Here is a 21,971-nt window from a genome sequence, read left to right on the forward strand (position 1 = left end):
TAATCTAACATTTAGCTATCTTGCACCTTAATCAAACACATAGCAGGAAAGATCAATACACTCTTGCCTCAAGTTAACTGAGGCCAGTGTATACAAGAAACTGGGAAATGAAAATTATCTAATTGCTAAGGAAAATCACTTAGCTTATAAATTTTTTATGAAAGACCATTAATAAAGCTACAGATCAAATTTAGTACCCTCCATGCTCACTTCTGTGAAACTTCTTGCAGTCCAGAAATTAGCTTAAGCAGTTTTTAAAATGTGTCATTTTGGGTTTGGGTTTTTTTCAGTAAGAAAATAAGTACAGACACATTTTTTTCCTCCTACAGATCTTCTGCTCAGCAAGATAAGTGTTTGATTGAAACATATTGTCTGTTCTGTGTGCATATTATAAACTATGCAGAACGCTTTGGTCAGGATTTTGCCAAAAGGGTGCTCAAAACTATAGATTAATAATTTGTCTGAGTTTTATTATTTGAACTTGAAAATTACAGCTTTTGTCAGGTTCTGCTGAGGTAGAATAATGTTGTGTACAACCCATCTTTCTGGTTCAAGAGATTTGATTATTGAAACACTTTGGTTGTGAAGAGAAAAATCGAGCGATTTACTGGTGCAGAGTAGAGCCACTCTCACCTCCTGGGTTTATAGCAGCCCTCAAACATGTTCTTTCTAAAAGCACCTGTTTCTGTTCAGGTGTTTTGTCTCTATCCATGAGTTTTCTACAGCTGTGGTCTTGGTTGCATGAGAAACCAGCCATTCTTTCTTGTCCTCTTAACAATGAAAATCAGATGGCATGTTCCAAACGACTTTCCCTGCTACTTCCCAGTGTGCTGGAAGGTTGTCTGTCCTACTGCTCTGAAACTTTTCTGGTTGCTCTGATACAACAGTGACAGCCTTTCTGTTAGATGAGGAACCACAATCAGTTTTTGTCCCTCAAGCAGTTTTTTGAAAAAGATTGGCAAATGGCACAGGACAGTTCATTTGAAGGAATGCAGTTTTCATCTATTTTCTTTTATGAAAGTGGTAAATGTCTCTTAATTTTGCACTGCACTGATGTGCCAAAACAATAATCAAGCTAAATTAATTGTAAGAGATTGGGATTCTGGTACAAAGCTTTGGTCTGCTTTTAAGAGTGGAGGGGAGGTAGAACATGCAGAAACCACCTGAAAAGGGATTTATACAATTGCAAAAAATCTTTTTCTTGGGTTGTTACTCCCCAAGTTGTGCACTTGCCAAGCCATGGTTTTTACTGTGGGTTTTTGTGTGTTTTTTTGTGGTTTTTGGGGAGTTGGGTTTTGTTTCTTTGGGTTTTTTTCCTTAAGAACAAAACAAAACAAATGCATTTGTTTGTATGTCGGCAAGAACACTTGTTACACTCAAAATCTTAGAAACGTTAATACTGTTCAGGCTAATGCCTGCATGGGTGAGGGAGGTATAGGAGGCACATTTACCATGTAATCTTTTTATATATAATTTTTTTAAAAAGAGGATTGATTTAAAAGCAGTTATTTTGAGGAGATATCAGACAGCTGACCTCTTTTCCCCCATTGCAGCTGCACCCTGAGCGTCACCCTGGAGCAGGCGATCACGCTGGCCCGGAGCCATGGGCTGCCCCCTCGCTACATCATGCAGGCGACCGACGTCATGCGCAAACAGGTGAGGGGCTGGCTGTGCCAGAGTGCAGGCACATATAGTAGAGGAAATGTATTGTACTTGAATATCTGTACTTGAATATCTGTATAGAGGCTCTGCCCCAAGAGGTCTCGGTTGTCCTTGATGGGCTGCAGCTGCCATGTCCTTAATTGGGCTGCAGCTGTGACCAGTGAAGATAACTGGGATAAAAGGGGGCAGGTTAGCCAGTCAGGGAGAGCCTTGAAAGAACCCTGAACTGAGAGAGAACAACATGCAGAAAAGGAGTCTGTGCTGTGAAGATCTGCAGCCGTAAGAATACACCAAAGTGGTATGGACTTTAGAAATCTGATAGAACAACAGTATGAGACTCTAGAAATAGAACAACAACAATTGGTGACCTCGACGTGATAGTTAGTAGAAGATAAGACAGCCAAGAGCTGTGAAAGAACATAGCCTTTAGGTCAAAGAGCTGTGAAAGAGTATAGCCTTTGAGCAAGGAGCTGTGTGGGTTATACATGGCCTTTGAGTCATGGGGAAATATGTGTGTTGTACATGGCCTTTAAGTCATAAATATATGGGTTGTACATGGCCTTTGAGTCATGGAGAAATATGTGTGTATTGTACTTGAAGTATTGTATGTAAAACCTGGTTCTGTAAGTAAAAGAAAGGGGGAAATATAGTAGAAGAAATGTATTGTACTTGAATATCTGTATATAGGCTCTGCCCCAAGAAGTCCCAGTTGTCCTTAATGAGCTGCAGCTATGATGTCCTTGATTGGGCTGCAGCTGTAACCAATGAAGATAACTGAGATAAAAGGGGGCAGGTTAGCCAGTCAGGGAGAGCCTTGAAAGAACCCTGAACTGAGAGAGAACATGCAGAAGAAGGAGTCTGTGCTGTGAAGATCTGCAGCCATAAGAATACACCGAGGAGGTATAGACTTTAGAAATCTGATAGAATAACAGTACGAGACTCTAGGAATAGAGCAACAACAGGCACACAGCTTTGGTAACTGGGAGTAGGGAGTGGGTGTCCTGGTTTAGGGCAAATTTAGGAGAAAACCTTTAAAAGGGGGTCCCTCCAGAAAGCAAACCCACATGGTCTCTCCCCCCTACTGGTTCAGGAAGGATTCCTTGGAGAGAAGTGGAAAGAACCTGTTTATTTAACAGGCAAAACACCCCCCAGCACACAAAATGAACAATACAACATGACAAGACTCTTTCACCGCTCCGAAAAAGATGACAAATTCAGAAAGTCTCTCTTGGGAGTGGTCGCTCTGTTATCAGTCCCTCTAGCACTGGGGTAGCTACTGCAGGCCACAGGGTGCAAACTCTTGCTGTTTCCCAGGTCCCAGTCTGGAGCAGATTCGAGTAGTTCCAAAAAAAGGAAAGGAAAAACAGTCCAGGGGAAAAATCAGACTGCTTAACTAAACTGATGAGCAGAAGTAAAAAGCAAGAGCAAAGCAGAAGCGAGAGCAAAGCAAAAAGCAAAGGCCACACTATGTACTGCCCTGTCTGTGTGTCCTGCCAGCCATGGGGGAGCGGTTGATAAGAAACCAAAACAAAACTTTCACTCTTCAGAGCCAGTCTTGAAGGCACAGAACATAATATCCAGCATAAACAGAACACACCAATGGGGATACAAGTGTCACAATGTCACCCTAGGACAGTGGGCTACAGCTGTGGAAAGCAGGTGAGCAGTATCGAAAGCAGTGAGCCATGGAGTACCCAGGTGCACTGACCAATCACCAGAGGGAACAGAGGACACCCAGATGCGGTGCACGAACAATCAGGGGTATAAAAAGTTGGGCTAAAGAAAAAGAAGGTCAGATGCTTGCAGCCCTCTGGGGTGATGTAATGTTATTCTGTATGGGCAGACACCTGACTCTGTATGGATTGAAGCTTTCTGACTTTCTTTGATGATACTCTGTGTATTGTGGATATCTCAACTGCAATGTATGCTGTGACAGGGGAGACCTGCATGCTTCCAAACAACACATGTAGTTATCAAACAGGAATGATTCGACCAAACATTTTTTAGCCTCCATCCTAATGTTGTGCAGTGTCTATTTGAGTCATCTTAGTTTGGGTGCTTTGTTGTTTGTGTTTTGGTCTTTTGTTTTGGCTTTTTATTTTTTAAATTTTTTCCCTTTTTGTTGAAGGTGTTTTTTTGGTTTTTTTAATATAGAAACAGGCTATCTTTAACCAGTTGTTTGCTTTCTCTTCTGATTTTAAGTGATTTTTGTATAGTAACTGCCTTAGTGTCAGCTTACATCAGAATAGTCTGTTGAGTAAGACAATTTTTATCTTAATATATATGATTGATAAAAACAACTTAAGATTATTAGATATTGCCAGTAAAAAGTGACTCATGCACTGAATTAAGGGGAAGTGTGGAAGGGAAGGAGAGAAAGAAATACCATTGTTTTTAATTTCCAGGCAAGATTCCTGAGGACAATGTCCTTATTGCAAAACGGTGTTTTTCACTCTTTGGCAATCATAGTATTTAGGGGCTGTTGTGGATAGATAACCACCTCAACATGAACTCTTGGTGTGAAGGTATGCCAAAAATACTGGATTAAAAAGTAATATCAACTGAAAATGGGGGTTATGCTCTACTGTATTAACACAACATTTTCTAGACTATCTTGTTATCAGGAAATATTTTCACAAGGATGTATCTTGGAAGGAATTCAAGGGAGGAACGTGAATGGTCCAGAGGTTGTTAGACAAAACTTATAAACTGAAGATTAAAGAGCTCAACCTGTTCAGTTGATGAAAGAGAGGTTGAAGGGGGACTTAATCACTCTGCATGCATATGGAACATATATCCCAGCCTGTGGTAGCTTTCAACCTTACAACAAAATCATAAGCAAAATATACAGGATGCACTAAATCTTGGAGTGAAAAAACCCATGATTAAATATTGTAATGACTAATCACAGATAAGACAAGGTTCATAATTTCTGGGTCCTAGATGGCACCTAATTTATGTTCATTAACTTTACTACATATTTTGTGCAGCAATCACAGTTACGAAGATGATTAAAAAGCTGTACTTTGCTTCTAACTTGCTATAGAGAAAAATATGCATATGCTAGATGTGACCTTTGGTCTGTTAAAACAATTTTGTGGATAGTTTCAAACCATAGATTTGCATCAGTTGTATTTAAGTGTTGCTGCTGAGCATTGGTACATCAGAGTATTTAGTTTCATTCCTTTTTGTATTGAACTTTCACTTATTTTGATGCATAAATTAGGTTTCTGTGGTGAATAATCGTCCTCGAGGTTCTTGAATGTACATCTGCTCAGGAATTACAGCTTTCACTTGACTTGAAAAGAAGGCTACTACTTTACATGCAGTATATATGCTTTATATGCAACCTATACATGCAAGTTATATGGATGAACTTGCATGTATAGGTTGATATGTCTGCTCCTGAAGATTTAGACAAAAGGCAGATCTGCGTATTTTGCAATCCAAAAAGATGGTTGTAGGGGTTTGCATAAATCTACTTGTAGGATGTATTCTGTCAAATTGTACATTTTCAAAATACAGATCTAGGCCATTTTTAAAAATGCTGATTCATTTTTGTATCTTCTGCATTTATGTAATGAAAATGAAAGACAAAATGAGAGAAACTGACATGGTTTTGAGCAGCTGTAGCTGTACTTGCTCAAATACAGATGTGAAAAAAGGCCTTTTGATGAGGCTGCATTCTTTGAAGTAAAACAGCAGGTGATCAATAGCTGTTAAAGATACCAATATCTCAATACCGCACACAGATACTGCAAAAATGTGTGCTAGTATATCTTGACTTTTTTCACACATCCTTTCTCTTGCAGGAAACCACTATGGCATTTAATAGAGTAATAATCCTTTGTCGTAACTTTCAATCAGTCTTGGAGTTCTGTAGTAGAAATATAACCCTCCATTAAATTCTAAATGTTTTGGAGTAATTTCAACAACACACTATGGTATTTTCTAGAAACCTGTTTGGATTTAATGTTTAAATTATCTGTAGGATTTAATTGTCGGGATCATAATGCAGGCAATAAAACCTGGAAGAAAAAGAAATAAAAAGGCTTCTTGGGGCTTAATGCAGAACATTTAGTTAAGAGCAATACATGTGCCTTTTCCACATAAAACAAACAAAAAAATTTGTTATCCCATTTACACACTAAACCTTTTGTGGAATAAAGATATTAGCCACAGGGAGGTGCAAGTCAAAGGACATCTATTCCATCTGTTACTCAGCAGCACTAACTCCTGTCAGTATCAGTTTTCCACTAGAGGAAATTATCTCTACTTGAAGCTGATGTGTTATCCAGCTTGGTGCACCAGAGACACCTGATTGAATGGATAACCTCAGGAATGATTTTATTTTTAATTGAATGAGGCCAAGATCATGTTGAACAAGACTAATAATAGCTCCAACTGTACTGTTGGAACAATGATCAAAGTAATTGTCTTGTCAGTTATAAGATAGCAAGCACCTGGTCTGTGAGAACTAAAGGACAGAGACAAACTTGTGAGACTGGGTATGAACTTGGGTCTGTGGAATAGCTTTACTTAAGCAGTTTTGATTTATTTATAAAATAGAGAAAAAATTGTCAAAACACCCCAACTATCTTTTGGTACATTTTTAAACTTATGTATATACTCATGTAAACAACTGCATACACAAAATACTATGTAAAGCATCCTGACAGCAGTGTGACTTCAGGATGCAGCAGAGTGGAGAGGACAGAAGCCTAGGAAAGGAGCTGCAGGAGGGCAGAGAGCTCTGAGGAAAAAAAGTAACTAAAAGGCTGATGAACAGAAAAGGCCAGAAGAGAATTTATATTGTCTTTTAAGTGACTAATCATATTTTCATGCCTTTTTTTAAAGTTTAATAACAACACTATATTTTTGAGCCCACCAGGGGAAGGACTATGTTAGACCTGTTGTTTGCAAATAGAGATGGGCTGCTGGGAGATGTGGTGGTTGGAGGCTGCTTGGGGCATAGTGATCATGGAATTCTAGAGTTCTCAATATTTGGTGAAATCAGGAGGAGCATCAATGAGACTTTTACACTGGACTTCTGGAGGGCAGACTTTGGCCTATTTAGGAGACTTATTTAGAGAGTTCCTTGTGGAAGCAGCCCTTAAAAACAAAGAGTCTAGGAATGGTGGGCATGCTTCAAAACAGAGATCTTGAGGGCACAGGAACACACTGTCCCTGTGTGCTGAAAGATAAGTCGATGAGGCAAATGTCCAGCATGAATGGGCAATGAGGTTTTGAAGGAACTCGGGGATAAAAAGAGGAAGTGTCATCTTTGGAAGGAGGGTCGGGTCTCTCAGGAAGTATTTAAGGGGGTTGCTAGGGCACGTAGAAAAAAAAAATTAGGCCAAAGCTCAGTTCAAACTTAACTTGGTAACTTTAGTAAAGCATAATAAAAAAATATCTTTGCAAATATGTTAATGGCAAAAGGAAGGGCAAGACCAACCCTTGTTCTCTACTAGATGTGGGAGGGAACTCAGTAACTGCAGATGAGAAGGTAAAAGTGCTTAATGCCTTCTTTGCTTCAGTCTTTAGTGGGAAGATGGCTTGTCCTCCTTTACAACTGTCCTCCTGGGCTGGTAGATGGTGTCAGAGAGCAGAATGGTTCCTTTGTTATCCAGGAGGAGGCAGTCAGAGAAGTGCTGAGCCACTAAGATGCTCACAAATCTATGGGACCATTTGGGATCCATCACAGGGTGATGAGGAGCTGGCAGATGAGCTTGCAAAGCCACTCTCCATCATTTACCAACAGTCCTAGTTCACTGGTGAGGTTCCAGATGACTGGAAGGTGGCCAGTGTGATGCCAATTCACAACAAGGGTGTGAAGGAGGATCCTGGTAATTATAGACTAGTCAGCCTGACCTCAGTACCCAGGTGATGGAACAGTTTATACTGAGTGTCATCACACAGAACTTACAGGATGGCCAGGGTATCAGACCCAGCCAGCAGGGGTTTAGGAGGGGTAGGTCGTGTTTGACCCGTGTGGTCTCCTTTTATGGCCAGCTGACGTGCCTGGCAGATGCAGAAAAGGCTGTGGATATTTTCTGTTGGGACCTCAGAAAGGCCTTTGCCCCTGTCTCCCACAACATACTCCTGGAAAAGCTGGCAGCCCATGCCTTGGACAGGAGCACTTTTTGCTGGGTTAGGAACTGACTGGATGGCCGGGCCCAGAGAGTGGTGGTGAACAGTGCTGCATCCAGCTGGTGGCCTATCACCAGTGGTGTCCCTCAGGGGTCTGTGCTGGGGCCAGTTCTGTGCAATATTTTTATTGATGGCATTGATGAGGGCATTGAGTCTTTCATTGGTAAATTTGCAGGCGGCACTAAGCTGGGAGTGTGTGTCGATCTGTTGGAAGGTAGGAGGGATCAACAGTGAGACTTGGAGTGGTTGGATGGATGGGCAGAGTTCAATAAGATGATGTTTAATAAGTCCAACTTCTGAGTCCTACACTTTGGCCACAGTAACCCCCTGCAGCACTACGGGCTGGGGACAGTGTGACTGGACAGTGCCCATGTTGAAAAGGACCTAGGGATCGACAGCTGAACATGAGCCAGCAGTGTGCCCTGGTGACCAAGAAGGCCAAGGGCATCCTGGCCTCCATCAGGAATAGTGTGGCCAGCAGGAGCAGGGAGGTCATTCTCCCCCTGTACTCAGCACTGGTGAGGCGCCACCTTGAGTGCTGTGTCCAGTTCTGGGCCCCTCAGTTTGGGAAGGACATTGAGAGGCTTGAGCGCATCCAGAGGAGGCAACGAGGCTGGTGAGGGGCTTGGGACACAAACCCTGTGAGGAACAACTGAGGGAGCTGGGGGTGTTTAGCCTGGAGAAAAGGAGACTCAGAGGTGACCTTATCACTCTCTACAACTCCTGAAAGGTGGCTGTAGCCAGGTGGGGGTTGGTCTCTTTCTCCAGGCGGCAACTGACAGAATGAGAGGACACAGCCTTAAGCTGGGCCAAGGGAAATACAGGCTGGAGATAAGGCAAAAGTTTTCTATAGAAGGAGTGATAAAGTACTGGAATGGTCTGCCTGGTGAGGTGGAGGAGTCACCATCTCTGGATGTGTTTAAAAAAAAGATTGGATGTGGCAGTCAGTGCCATGGTTTAGTCGAGGTGTTGGGGCAGTGGTTGGACTCAATGATCTTAAAGGTCTCTTCCAACCCTGTGATTCTGTGAATAATTATCATAAGTATTGTACTGATTTAGAGCTTTTTGAATGTTTTCTCTATGTGACTGGTTTTTGCTACCCTTAAATTAGTGTGTCACTTGAAAATAAACTTACAATTTTTAAACATGGCAATGAGATAGTAGTTCATACAGAAGAGTCCAGATTGATGTCTCAGAACTGCCATCATCTTTCACCAGTGCTCTGGCAGTACTGGTATGCAGAGGGTAGCAGTCTAGAGTCATGTAACACAGCTCTCCCTTATGCCCATGTGAGACAGTGTCAATTAGGAATAGAATTGGAGAAGTATAAATTAGCAGTATATTGAAATAGAAATAGTATAATGATGCTCAGTGGTTACAAAAAGATATCAGGTGGCAAGTTGCTAGTAATTCTTGGGGGCTTTTCCTCAAAAGAAGTAAGAATTTGGTGGGTTTAAGTAAGGTCTAATTTGTCTCCCAGCTAAATAATAAATTACATGATTATATAAAGCTAGACTCCTTTTTAAATCAATGCTTTTGATTTATTATGTGAGCAAGATACTAAAATTAGATTGTCTAGTGAGTGATGAAAGTAAAAATAGGCTGGTTTTGTTCTCAGAGGTAGTCACAGCACTGACGTCCAGGATCAGCATGTGATTAATTTAGATAGTTTTTGCAAATATATGTATATTCTGGCTCTCAGTGCTGTTAATTATGTGCCAGTCTCAGCATGGTGAGGTTTCTTTATTATGATAAAATTTTAGAAAATGGCACTGAGAAAAGGCTACTGGAGGTGCAGAAGGTCTGGAGTCAACATGTCTAACTGTAACCAACATCTATCTCTATGTCATTCCTGACAGATGTTTGTTGTCTTTGTTCTTAAGCCTCCGGTAGTGGGGACTCCTGCACACTGCTTCTCATGTGGTCTGTTCTGGAGTTTTCTTAACCTTTTCAATACAATGCTTTACTTCGTGCCTCATTTAAGTGGCTTTTTTCTTCTATTTTTCCCCCTTCAATTTCCATTTTCTGTCCAGTATACCATAAACTTAGCAACCAGATTTTCTTCCCTATTGAGCAGTAGACTTTTAGCATTTTGATTGTTTCCAGAAATGGGGCATCTAGCATACTCTGACCAACCTGTTACTGTGTTACCACCCTCATCATAAAATATTTCTTCCTTATATCTATTCTGACCTTTGTTTAGTTTAAAACCATTACCTGTTTTCCTATTGCTATAGCTCCTGCTAAAAAAGTCTGTCCCAAATTTGATTATCATGTCCCTGGTAAGCCATGACTTGTATAGATAGAAGAAATCAATTCATCTAATCTGTTGTTTTTCAGTTGAATTTTCTTACTGAACTCTTTTCAATTCTTTAATAAAAGATGAGCTGTGCCTCTCAAGAATTAGAGTTATTATAATAATCTTGCAGGACTTTGTGATTGAGCAATAAAATAGTAGATGAAAATCAGCATAGATTACTCTTAAGTGAAGGGCACTAGGGAAAAAAAAAACCCTAAGTTTACATTCAAAATAATTGACTGTGAGCTTGCCATTCCATTTCATGTTGAAGACCTGAGGATATGAGGAGAAAACATCAGCTCAATTTGCAGCAGTTATCAGTAAAGCAGAAGCTATAATGGTTTAGGAAGGATAGAGGACAAAGTAGAATCATGCTGTCATGACCCTGCATTTGGAACGATCCGATTTTCTTAACCCTGCCATAAGGATATAGCATAATGGAAAAGATTCAGAGAAAGTCAGGAAAATACTGGCCAATAGCTGGGAAAGGTTTACAGACAGAACAGACAGAAAGACAAAATAATGTAAGACTGTACAGCTTCATGAAGGGGGATAACAGTCTTGTAAAGAACATGCGTCACATGTGGGGACTGAAGATTGTCCTCACCAGTGCAGAACTAAACACATCAAATGAAACTGTCAGATTTAAACCAAATTAAAAGAATGGAAAGCTGGAGAGGGACTTTTCACAAGGGCATGTAGTGAAAGAGAAGGAGTAATAGCTTCAAAGTGACAGTGGGCTTAGATTGAGTCTATTTTAGAATAAATTTTAGACATTAGGTTTATAAAAGTCTTTACTGTGAGGGTGGTGAGGTACTGGAACATGTTACCCAGAGAAGCCATAGATGACTCATCCCTGGAAATATCTGGGGACCTTGCCCATGGTGGGAAGTTGAGATTAGATGATTTCTTAAAATTTTAGGCAACCCAACCATTCTCTCATTCTTGATATAGCAAGTTAAGACTGTACCAAAGATGTGTATCTTTCACAAGGCTAGTGATGTGTATTTGTTACTGAGTACAAGATGAGATGGGAAAGAAGAGAAGAGAATCACTAAAGTTAATTAAACACATACTTGTTGATGAAGAGAGGAAGTATTGAATGACTAATGACTGAATTCTGGAGGAGTTTCTGGGGAGAGGCATGTTTGTCACCGTCTGTAGTTATGTGCCTTTGCAATGTTGGAGACAATCTTACTGAGATGGATGCATCTATAGTAAAATAATTTTATATTGTGCCTTAATTTTTATATGTATTCTAGTTATTTTTTCTATCTTTATCACTCTTTCTTTGCCTTAAAGAAATGTAAGGACACAGTATGCTTTTGTGGCACATGTTGATTTACATACAATCTGAGAGCCTATCTCTGTGTAAGCAGCTAGCATTTTTCATATACTGTTTCAGCCCATGACAGTAAATCAATACCATATCAATTACCTATGTACCTGATTTCAGTCAAATGAAAGGTCTAGTCTTACTCTATGACTGGAATCAAGTATTATACCTATTTTACATCACGTGCACCTGGCACTGCAGCTCTGTTAGAAATATAAATTATCTTTGATACTTCACATCAATTAAAGATTACCCAGTAAGAATTCTGAGGTTGTAAATTTTTATTCTCTATTATTTTGTCCTGAATTTACATAATACAGGAGAAATAAATGGAGAGTCAGTATATTTATTATTGATAGAACAAGTAGTTTCCATCTCCTTTAAAATTATAGAAAACATTGTAAGCCTAGCAGATATTTCTTTATTGTGACTACTTTACATCAATAAAATTGCAATTTAAGAGCTATACCTCATCATTCAAAAAGAAATTTTACTAAGTTCTTTGATATATGTAAGCTGGTATCTTTGCAGAAGAGGGTGTTTTTCACACAATGGTTCATGGTATATAAATATTGTGCATGTTTTATCCATTTCCTCTTTACTAGATGAGTCAGTGAGACAAAAGTACTTTCATTATTGTTTTTGAAAGGATCAATTGAGATAGAGAGAGACCAACTTTTCTTTTGTCCCTGCTTTAAGTGGGGATTTTAGACAAATCAATCTCAGGAGGTTCCTGCCTATTTCTTTGGGGCTTGTTTTTGAGATTCTCTGATTATAAAGGAAGATCAGGACCTGCATTTTTCCAGTCCTTATTTAGTGCCTGAGTTGACGCCATTCTTTGTTAGTTTCATTTAGTATTTTCATAGAAAATAATCTGTAGTATTTGTTTGTTCAAAAGTTTATAGGAAATAAGTGACATGTCAGAAAACAACTTTATCCATGACTTCTACACAGAATAGTGACAAAAATCAAACAAATTGAAACAAGGTGTGTTTGGATTGTTTTAAACCTTAAATTTTTTTTAATGATTCTCTTCTAAATTAGTAAGATCTATATGTGTGCATTTATTTGGTGACAAGTGGCAAGATTTTTGTTTCTTTATTGCTTTAACTTTTTCCTCACCTTAGAAGATACTAGTTATTTTGGGAGATGAAACATATGTGTTAATTAATTATAATCAATAGTTATGTTCATCTACAAAACTCAGAAAATTTCCTCATTTATTGTGGGATAAATGAAGTAAAATTGTTGTTCTTCTTCCACAGGGTGCAAGAGTACAAAACACAGCCAAGAATTTAGGAGTGAGGGATCGAACACCACAGTCTGTGCCAAGGTAACCAATTCTTTGTGTCCTCGACCATGGTTTTGTCTACTTTGTGCCAATTTTGGTCCTAGCTGCTCAAAAGCTAACAGTAAACATTGACTATATTTTGCTCTAGATGGTAAGATTTGGCTCTTAATGTACATAAAATCAGTTGCACTATTAGCCATACAGTTTTACTTCAAGTGATTAGTTACAGAAGTCCAGGCTATGTAGCACTTCAAAACATGCCCATTTTTGAAAAATGAATCTTAGTTCTTATTAATTACGAAAACACTGGAGTAAGTCCTTCATCACTTGTAATATTTAGTGGGTTTGGGTAAATACTCTTAACTAGATCCATAACCCCATTTTAATGAAATACTGTACTGCAGTATCTCAGCAAAATCATGTTCTAGTTGCCTTTGGGGATGATGTAGTCTTTCTTTGTCTCTTTCTGTAACATGCATCACAGTGAAAAATGGGTTATTCTATATTTATCCATCTTTTTAATGTTGTGATGGATTGCAGGTGCTGGAAATGTTTCTTTAAAAGCACAATATTTGTAAATAAAAATAACCAAACAATACTTAATTTGATCTTAAAATGGTTCGAGTAATCCAGAACTAATTTAAACTGGGTTTTACTGATTTAAACATAATGTTTTTGAGAACACATTGAATGAGCTAAACATGTATGTAAAAAATCTGTTATGTAACAGATCCACTGTGGTGTTTAAATTTCAGTAAGGAAACAGGGAACTAGCAAAAACTGATAGAGATGACTGTGTGAATTTGATTAGCTTAGAGGCAGTGCAGGACTAAAGATCCCCAATCAGCTGTCTTGCCTCCATGGCAATAAAGTAGCATTTTGTTACATTAAAAGCAATTAAAGCATTAGTGGGTGAAGACTTTTCATATTTTGAACAGTATGATTTGGGACTTAAATGAACTCCTTAATGACATAATTATGGAGGCAGCCAAAGAATTCTTGCAACCCAAACTTTTCCCATCCCAACATGACAGAATGTTCATCTAGATTCAGAGTTTTTGTGATAAAGGAAAAATCTAAGTTCTCAAAAATGGAAGCTTAGCAATAAGATTTTTTAGTATTGCATCTGTAGAAAAAAGACTGCCTCTTTCCAGCTGAAACTCCCACAATGTAGCACTGAAATGCTGAAGAAGAATGATGAGAGCGTAGACACACGTACCCGGCACGCTTGCCGGTGAGCAGCAACAGCAATGTCACAGGAATATCCTAGACCTCTGTGGTCAGAGCATTAGATGCACAAGTCAGAATTGGCACCAGCAGTATGCTTTTGATGTATAGCTAAACAATATTATGGCTTCTTGGTTCTCTGCTTTGAAAACAATTTCATATTTGGTTTCAATTAACATCACTTGACAGGGTTCTCTTGTTGTCTGCAACTGCCATTGTTTCTGTTTTCTCAGCTGATGTTTGTACTATCTCAAATAGTTGTTCCATATATATTGACCCAGAACAGGCTATTTCTGCTCTATAGCATCTTCAGCAACTTCAGATCCTGAGAGATTTATGCAGCCTTATCATTACTTTGCTTCACAGTTCCTTTATATCACATGCTCTGAAGAGAATCTTAGTGATTACTGCTATAACCTGAAGAATACACAGACGTTAGTACTTGGGGCTGAAGTTTTCTGCGCTTTGCTCCATAGAAATTAAATATTGCTAAAACATCATCAAGTATTAATCCCACTGCAATTACTCTAGATGAGATTCTGACTGTAATTTTATCTGTCTTCTGCCAGCTTTGAATATTACTGCTTTATTTTGCCAGCAGAATCAAATAATTCAATCCCTGTTTATTCTTCTCTGCATCCTTGTCTGTATAAAGATCAGACCTTATCCTCTCATCAGTATAAAAATATTAGATATATGTATATTGCCTTATATATAGCTCCCAACAGATGTTTTGGTGTCTGCACAATGTGACCTTAAATGATTGTGCTTCTGAATCTGCCATGTGACTATATGGAAGAGCCCAATGATCTTCAGAACACATTATGGTGGGGATTTCTCTTTGTTATTCCTCCAATGATACATTTTCCCAGAAGAATATGTGTAATCTCCAAATGAGATCATGTCTATGGCTGGTTCTAATTGCTGTGGTTTCAGAGGAGATACTGTGTGCTGGACAGGAGTACAGAGCAAGGGGTGTGAGGTCAGAATGATTGCCTTTTATTATCAGTATTTCTGTTGTTAGGGTAAAGTTTCAAACACCTGTTAATAACCAAGTCTTTTCAAAAGGGGTTAATAGAAGTCAAAAAACCTTTATAAAAGCAGTGGCTATTTCAATCTGTACTGGGGTAATATTTTGAACCAAATCTTACTGCTGTTAAGTTCATCCATAAAGAACCAGAGGGAGAGAGAACTTAAAATCTGCGTGCTACTGTCACATGTCTGACACCTGTCTCAGGTGCTTCAAACAACACCAGTTCTTCAGGGAAATATTTTTAGAGAGCTTTGACTGGGCCAAGGCAAAACAGAATTGGAGGCAATTACATTCACCAAGCAGCTTTTTCAATTGGGAAATCCAGGGCAACCCCTGCTAATGGGATTAATGAAGGCATCTTCAGTGCAGAAATATGAAAATTTTCTGCATTGACATGTGTTTATAAGACTGCTAATATATATGCGTTTTAATAATTCCACTTTCAATATGAACAAAGAAGATTTTATTAGTTTTACTTTGATGGTATTAAACTGAATTCATACCTCTTGTTTTGCAGTGCAGAAAGATGTAGCTTTACTTTGTGTTCCTTAAATCTGCTCATTTTAATAATGACAAAGTTCTCAGAATAATTATTGCTTTGTTTGTTTGTCATTGTCAGATTATACAAGCTGTGTCAGCCACCACCACCTGTTGGAGAAGAATGAGATCTGCTCCAGAAAACAATCCAGTAATGGACTTTAGGATACTGGGATTATATGACAAAATCCAACTGCACTATGGCATTATATCCCTGCAGCTTTGATAAATAAGAAAAAAAAATCTTTTACTCAGGACAAAGGAAGAAATACCCTAAATGTTACCTATTGGCATTGAAAGATGTCTTCCCAAAAGCATTTCCAAAATCTGTGCACTCCAGCCTTACACTCATAGGACAGTACTCTTCCTTGGGAATTTAACACTGGAATCAGATTAATTTGATGTGTCTTGTTCAGCCACATGATAGGTATAGCAGCTTGAAAAAAAAGTCTTGATCAGAGGGAATGTCTTCACTTGTCCCCTATGCACAATGTGATCTTGTGGAAGCCTAGATAAACTAGGCTTGATAATGAGCATGCACTTCATATGGGGCCCTTTGCACTTGAGAAAGCTTTTTTCCTGTCACCATCATAATTTCTTGGAATGTTAACTTTACTGTTTCAAGAGTGTAATGTGAGGTTTCAAGCTGGAACACTATTTCAGAAGTGTGTTTAATGGCTGCAGGCAGCTGCTATGGGTGTGTGCTTGTACTCAGTAAACTCAGCCATGTCTGAAGCAGTGCTTGTCACACTGCTTGGAAGGAGGACCTACATGGCATTAGGAGTGCCTGATGGTGTGGCATATCAGCTAAAGTTCTTCCCTTTTGCAGCTGCCATTATAATGAAGGAGAAGGATGAGGCTGATCTTCATCCATTGTTAGGCTGAGTTTCAGACTCTAATAGATGTTTTACATTATTATATCTCTGCACTTCAGAGTTTTCCAGAGTTGTGTATTTTCTTCTAGAGTACTACACTAACAAATCTACATAAGGCAGAGATGAGTCAGTGTTGTTAAACTGGAAATGACTGGTTCAAGTTCAAGCATAGTTTGGGGTTTTGATGTTTTATGCTACCATTTTCCACATTTTGTCAGAATTGTTTTGTATAGCATCTCACTTCTTGGAGTGGTAATTGTTATAGATTTACTTTGAATTTTACTAACTATTTAGAGAGCCCAGGGAGAATTTATCTGCATTTGGCTGTTCTTTTGGCCAAAGAATTTTCATTTTCAAATGCCCCCAAATGAGGTTTTATATATGAGCACATTAAAACAAAAACTGTATTCTGAAATAGTTCTACTTGTAGCAGTAGCTATGTAATCCATTAGAGCAAGACACATACTGTCTGAATAAATTTTATTTTTTGTACAACAGCGGCCTGTAGCAATCAAACCTCACAACATAATTTTTGCATATGATCTAAATATTTATGAACCTATCAATCTACAATTGAATAAGTGAGAATTCAAAAGGAATTGTAGTCTTGAAGAGAGTGGGTTTTTTTAGAGGATATTTAGGGAACTTGTTACTTTTCTCCAAAGGAGGAATTGGAGGTCCAATCTTTTTCAGTATTCTAAATGTTTTTACACAGACCTTAACTTTGCTAAGAAAATAAATATTTTTATATATCCACAGATATACATGTCTGTGAATATATATACATTTTAACATGTATATATTTATGTAGTAATATCAATAAAAAGAGAATGTTTGCCTTAAAATATGACAAAGGCATACAGTAATGAGCACTCCAGTAACAACTTCACCTTTGTGCTTTAAGGTTTACTCTCTTTCATAGTTGCTGGAAGCTGTTGAACCATGATCTTTTTGATTAAAATACTTAATACACAAAAGCAAAATAAAAAAAAAATACAAAACAAAACAACAAAAAATTACTTTTAAAGGCTTTTGTCTAGCATGACCTAATGCTTACATATAAAAAAGAGTTATGTTTTCTATAATTGCTGTTCTAGTCAGGATCTCATACTTTCAGATGTGTTTCATTCAGAGCAGCAGTATTGGCTGTGGTAATTCCTGCTCCAGGAAAAAGCACCAGTAACTTCAGTTTCTGCTGTTTCAGGCATCAGAAGTCCAGAGAAGCCATAAGCACCAAGGGCGTGCTGCTGTCAGCCCAGCTCTGAGCTCACATCTTCCTGTGAGGTTTCCCCACAGGAGGTTTGATTTACTATGAGGGAAGTCAGCTGTTGGCTGCATGGAGCTGCTGAGCCTGTATAGAATAAAATAACCTAGAGGAAAAAATCTGTTGCATGTACATGCATTATTGTAAGTAGCAATTGCTTTTTTTACATAGCATTGAAAGTGGTAGGAGTGTAAATGCTCCAAAATAGTCTCCCTGTATAATATGATAATTCCCTGTTTCATTTTGTTGTTGAAATTGTGGGATAATAGACATTTGTAAGGGACAAATAATTGTAAGCCAGTCACTGGACAAAATTTTTTTAGCTGTTGTTTCATGAGTGTGCATCAGAAATCTTGACCTCTTATTTTGGTCATTTTATATCTAGCTTTTGGTCCTTTGTTATTTTTTTCCCCCTCTAGAGACAGTTTTCAAAAACCTATTAAGCATTATGAGCTTTATTGGTGACCCATACTGCAAAGTAAAGTGTCTATTTAGCCTGTTATCAAAGAAGCTGAGAAACTTAAGCCCTGGTTTTCTGGGATTACAGATAACACATAAAAATATGATTCCACAGTAACACACAGAATCATTTTGGTTGGAAAAGATCTCTGGGATCCTTGACTCTAACTTATAGATTGAGTCCAACCTGTTTTCAGAGGAGATGGGGCATAAATTCCTCCCTTACTGTCTATTAGAAAGTAGGGACCCGATTTTTCAAAATGTTCTTCAATGGCCTGTATGAAACATTGTGTAGTATTCAGATTGATTTTTTTGCCCCTCTGATTTCAGAGCACACTGCACACTCTAACACTATTCTACTGACTTCTAATAACATTAAATGGACTTCATTGTCCATTCTTAAAATATAAATTTACATATGTTCATTGTTAAAGCTGTTTATCTTGTTTGGTATATGTATAGGATGTATTTATTCCTTATACAAGATGCATTTGCAGAGTAAAAAAATATCCATTTTCATCACAGTATGTTTATCCTCTTATAAATCTTTAAACTCACAGGTGACAAGAAGAGATGACCAAGAGTGATGATTTACAAGAATTGTATCACCTATAGCTTTGTAAATCTTTGTTTTGACAGAAACGGGTTATGTAGCCTTTTTTTACAACAATGTGTTGTACTGGTTTAGGGAAAACATTCTGTATGTAATTTTTTTTCCCCCAAGGAAAGTGTAATTCTTCTGGGAATAAATTCAGTGATCTAGAGTCATACATTACCAAATACTACCATGATTCAATGCTAGCCTGGGAAGGGAAGGTTACAGGCCCAGGAACAGCTGAGTTGCCATAGCATCCATGCCTGGAGAAAACAGATTTTAAGTAGAGCTGAGGATGTTTGGCCTATCTTTGTAACCATCATCTATGAATAATAGGATGTTAAACAGTCTTTAGTCTATGAAATGACCATTGATCCACTCTAGTTTCCCAAATTAGTTATTTTTAATAGCTATTTTCCTTGTAGATTGTAAATGTAAATAAATATAAAAATGTATATAGTCCAGGTTTTCAATGTCAAACTTTGTGTTTAGAGATCCATTTAAAAGTAAATATTCCTGCTGTCAGCTGAAGTAACCAACCAATTTTATGTCTACTGAGACAGTTGGAATCCTAGTGGCTTTTTGGGTAGATTTCACTGGGTTTTTGCAAATGCATCAGGTTTTTGGACTGGTTTGTATTTGTTTATTTTAATGCAGTCAGTAGTGGTCAGAACTCCTCTTCTACTGGTTTAGAGCCAAGACAATTAAACTTCAGTCAACAAGGATTTACAGTAGTCATACTAATTTCATTTGTTAGACTCCTTTAATGGAAAAAAATTAACCACTTTTATTGATCTGTTTTTAGCCAGAGGAATTCACAAGCAAACATGTTTTATTAATTGATTGTCAGATGTAGTGTATGTGTGTATATTTATATATGTATATGTATTTAAGACAATTGCCTGAATGTGAGTATACACATCATGGTTAAGCATGATGCACAGAAAAGGAAAGTGTCTTTCATTTCATTTCATTTAAATGAGAAAATCAGTAACTGTAGTATATATCTATATATTGTTCCATACTCTTTACAGCTCCTTCATGGATTTGTCTTCCAGCATTTTCCGCATATTTTGTGCCATTTGTGTTTAACAGTATGAAAAGATAATGCATTGCCTTATGTATTTTATCTCTGTACTTGAGAAATGCAGGTAGTGCTTTTCTAATTGTGCTCCAACAGTACTCTGGCATTGGTAAATTAGGTGTGCAGTACATACCTGACTCAGGATACCTGGATTTTTCATCATTAGGTTTTGAATTATAAAAAGATATTGAACTCATATTTTTGTATGCTGACAATTGTGTAGGGTTTTTTATATACTGTATATATCAACCAAGTTTTCCTGAAGAAATTTTATTATTATGAATGTTTCCCTTTTCCTGCTAGATGTGGGTATATGTTTTCTTGCTATGTATGTATAAATGAATATACAGCACGCACAGTCATGCAGATGTTAACACCAGTGAGAAATTTCAGATTGTCCAGATTGTTTTGTTTTTTTTTTTATTCTTCTCTAAAAATATAGATCTCCGTACTAGAAATCTACCTTAGAAATAACTTCTACTTCAGTTTGCAAGTCCAATAGACTGCTCAAAGTAGTTGGGACATTTTTACAAGTATTTAGATTTGGACTTCCATGGGAATACCCACAACATCTTCTGTGTGCGTATGTGTGTCCTATCTGCAGTACCATATGCCAGATTTAAAAATCTAAGCAGCCTTATTAACTTCTTTACGCCCTGTATATAGTGTATGTATTTGGTTATACTTGTGTTACACTTTTAAAATGAACCTAATTTCTGCATATTGCACACACATTTTTCAAATTATGAATATATTTTGTAACATCTCATTAAGCACAAGAGACCATTTGAAATATTATGAGGAAGATACTGCTTTGAAATATTATGTGTAAGTACAGCCATACACAGAATGTTTCAGTCTGCTTTTGTTTGAAAACAATCAAACTGGCAGTTCTGTGGGTAGTTGAGTTTGTTGGACGTAACTTTTGGAATTAAAATCCTTGGAACATGGATTTAAATTACTTTTTCCTTTATTTTGTAAAGTGCCTCTGTAGCATACTTTGAATCAGTTACTATTATGGATTATGGATAAAACTAACACTGTGTACTTTTAGATCTATGGTTTATTTTTTTAGTTACATAGTAAAGACTGGAATGGTAACAATGTATTACAAAATGTCAGAGAGCAATAAAACCATTCATAATATGGCCACTGCAAACCTCTTTATTTGTAAGCAAGAAGTAAGTTGGGAGGGAGGGGGTTGAGAGCCTTTAGCCCTTTCTGTGCTCCTGCCTAGGAATTCCGCTGCAGGAGAACAGAAATTAAATTTCTAGAAATAAACGTTTATAATATGAATCTCTTCTGCAAACCCAGGTCCAATCTAGGCTCATTGCTGGTAATTGAAATATATCTTTATAACCATTGGAAAACTGAATCCTTCATAAGCAGTAGCCCATGGCTTTGGGCAGCTGTATTTTGTGAAGGCTGGAAGAGACACAGGCCTGGAAATTGCTTTTTGGCCCTGTGGTACCATCACTGTTCTATGAAGCTCTAGAATATTTGCCACTTCTGCACTTTGTCTGAGGACTTTCTGCTTACTGCTGTGCACAAGGGTAATCTGACAAACATAGTGTGGAGTGTTGTACTCCTTGTACTAAAAAACAAATGACTGATCCTTTAGAGGGATCTTTTGGGATGCCAGGGGGTTGAGGAGTTGCACTTGCACTGTTTCTTTTGTAGGACTGAAAGCTGATGAACTATTAGACCTTGCAGAGCAGTTGTCTCCATATTTAGTGAGTTCTGATTTCTACATGGTTGTGATCAATGGATGTTCAGGACTGACTGGAACAGTGGAGACAGGACGAAAAGCAACTACAATTACTTTGTAAAATCCTTTTTGTTTTCCACCTTATGAAAGCAAGGAGGAGGAGGTAAGTATTTCTGGATAACTAGATTTGAAAGATTTTTTTTCTTCTGTCTTGCATTCATCTGTCTAATTTTGTGAAGGAAGGCAGCATGGCATATTAAAATATTGAATAGCAGAAGTGACCACAGGATTTCAAATACAGTCTGCTTTTCTACCATTACAAGTGAAGTTTCTTTTTTCAGTGCTCCTCATTTCTGTGGTCTTGCTGCCATGCATACCTCAGAAATAAAGTCCAAAGAATTCTTTTCTTGACCAGTGTACACAATGGGAATAAATAGTGCTTTGAAACATC

At 37.9% G+C, this 21,971-nt stretch overlaps 1 protein-coding gene across 2 annotated transcripts in view; it reads left to right on the plus strand.

Moving 5' to 3' along the window:
- The window catches only part of PREX2 (phosphatidylinositol-3,4,5-trisphosphate dependent Rac exchange factor 2), a 173,365-nt gene extending 152,401 nt beyond the window's left edge, over window positions 1-20,964 (plus strand). For both annotated transcript variants that reach the window (XM_071420634.1, XM_071420644.1), the window contains 3 exons: window positions 1,554-1,656; window positions 12,713-12,780; window positions 15,618-20,964. In XM_071420634.1, the coding sequence (XP_071276735.1) occupies window positions 1,554-1,656; window positions 12,713-12,780; window positions 15,618-15,663 (217 nt within the window). In that variant the 3' untranslated portion in view covers window positions 15,664-20,964. The remainder of the gene's footprint in view (window positions 1-1,553; window positions 1,657-12,712; window positions 12,781-15,617) is intronic.
- Window positions 20,965-21,971: the final 1,007 nt, after the last annotated feature.

The sequence above is a fragment of the Agelaius tricolor genome, unplaced genomic scaffold (genome assembly GCF_023055355.1).
Source record: "Agelaius tricolor isolate 1412-34295 unplaced genomic scaffold, bAgeTri1.0.p SCAF_2, whole genome shotgun sequence".
NCBI lineage: Eukaryota > Metazoa > Chordata > Aves > Passeriformes > Icteridae > Agelaius > Agelaius tricolor.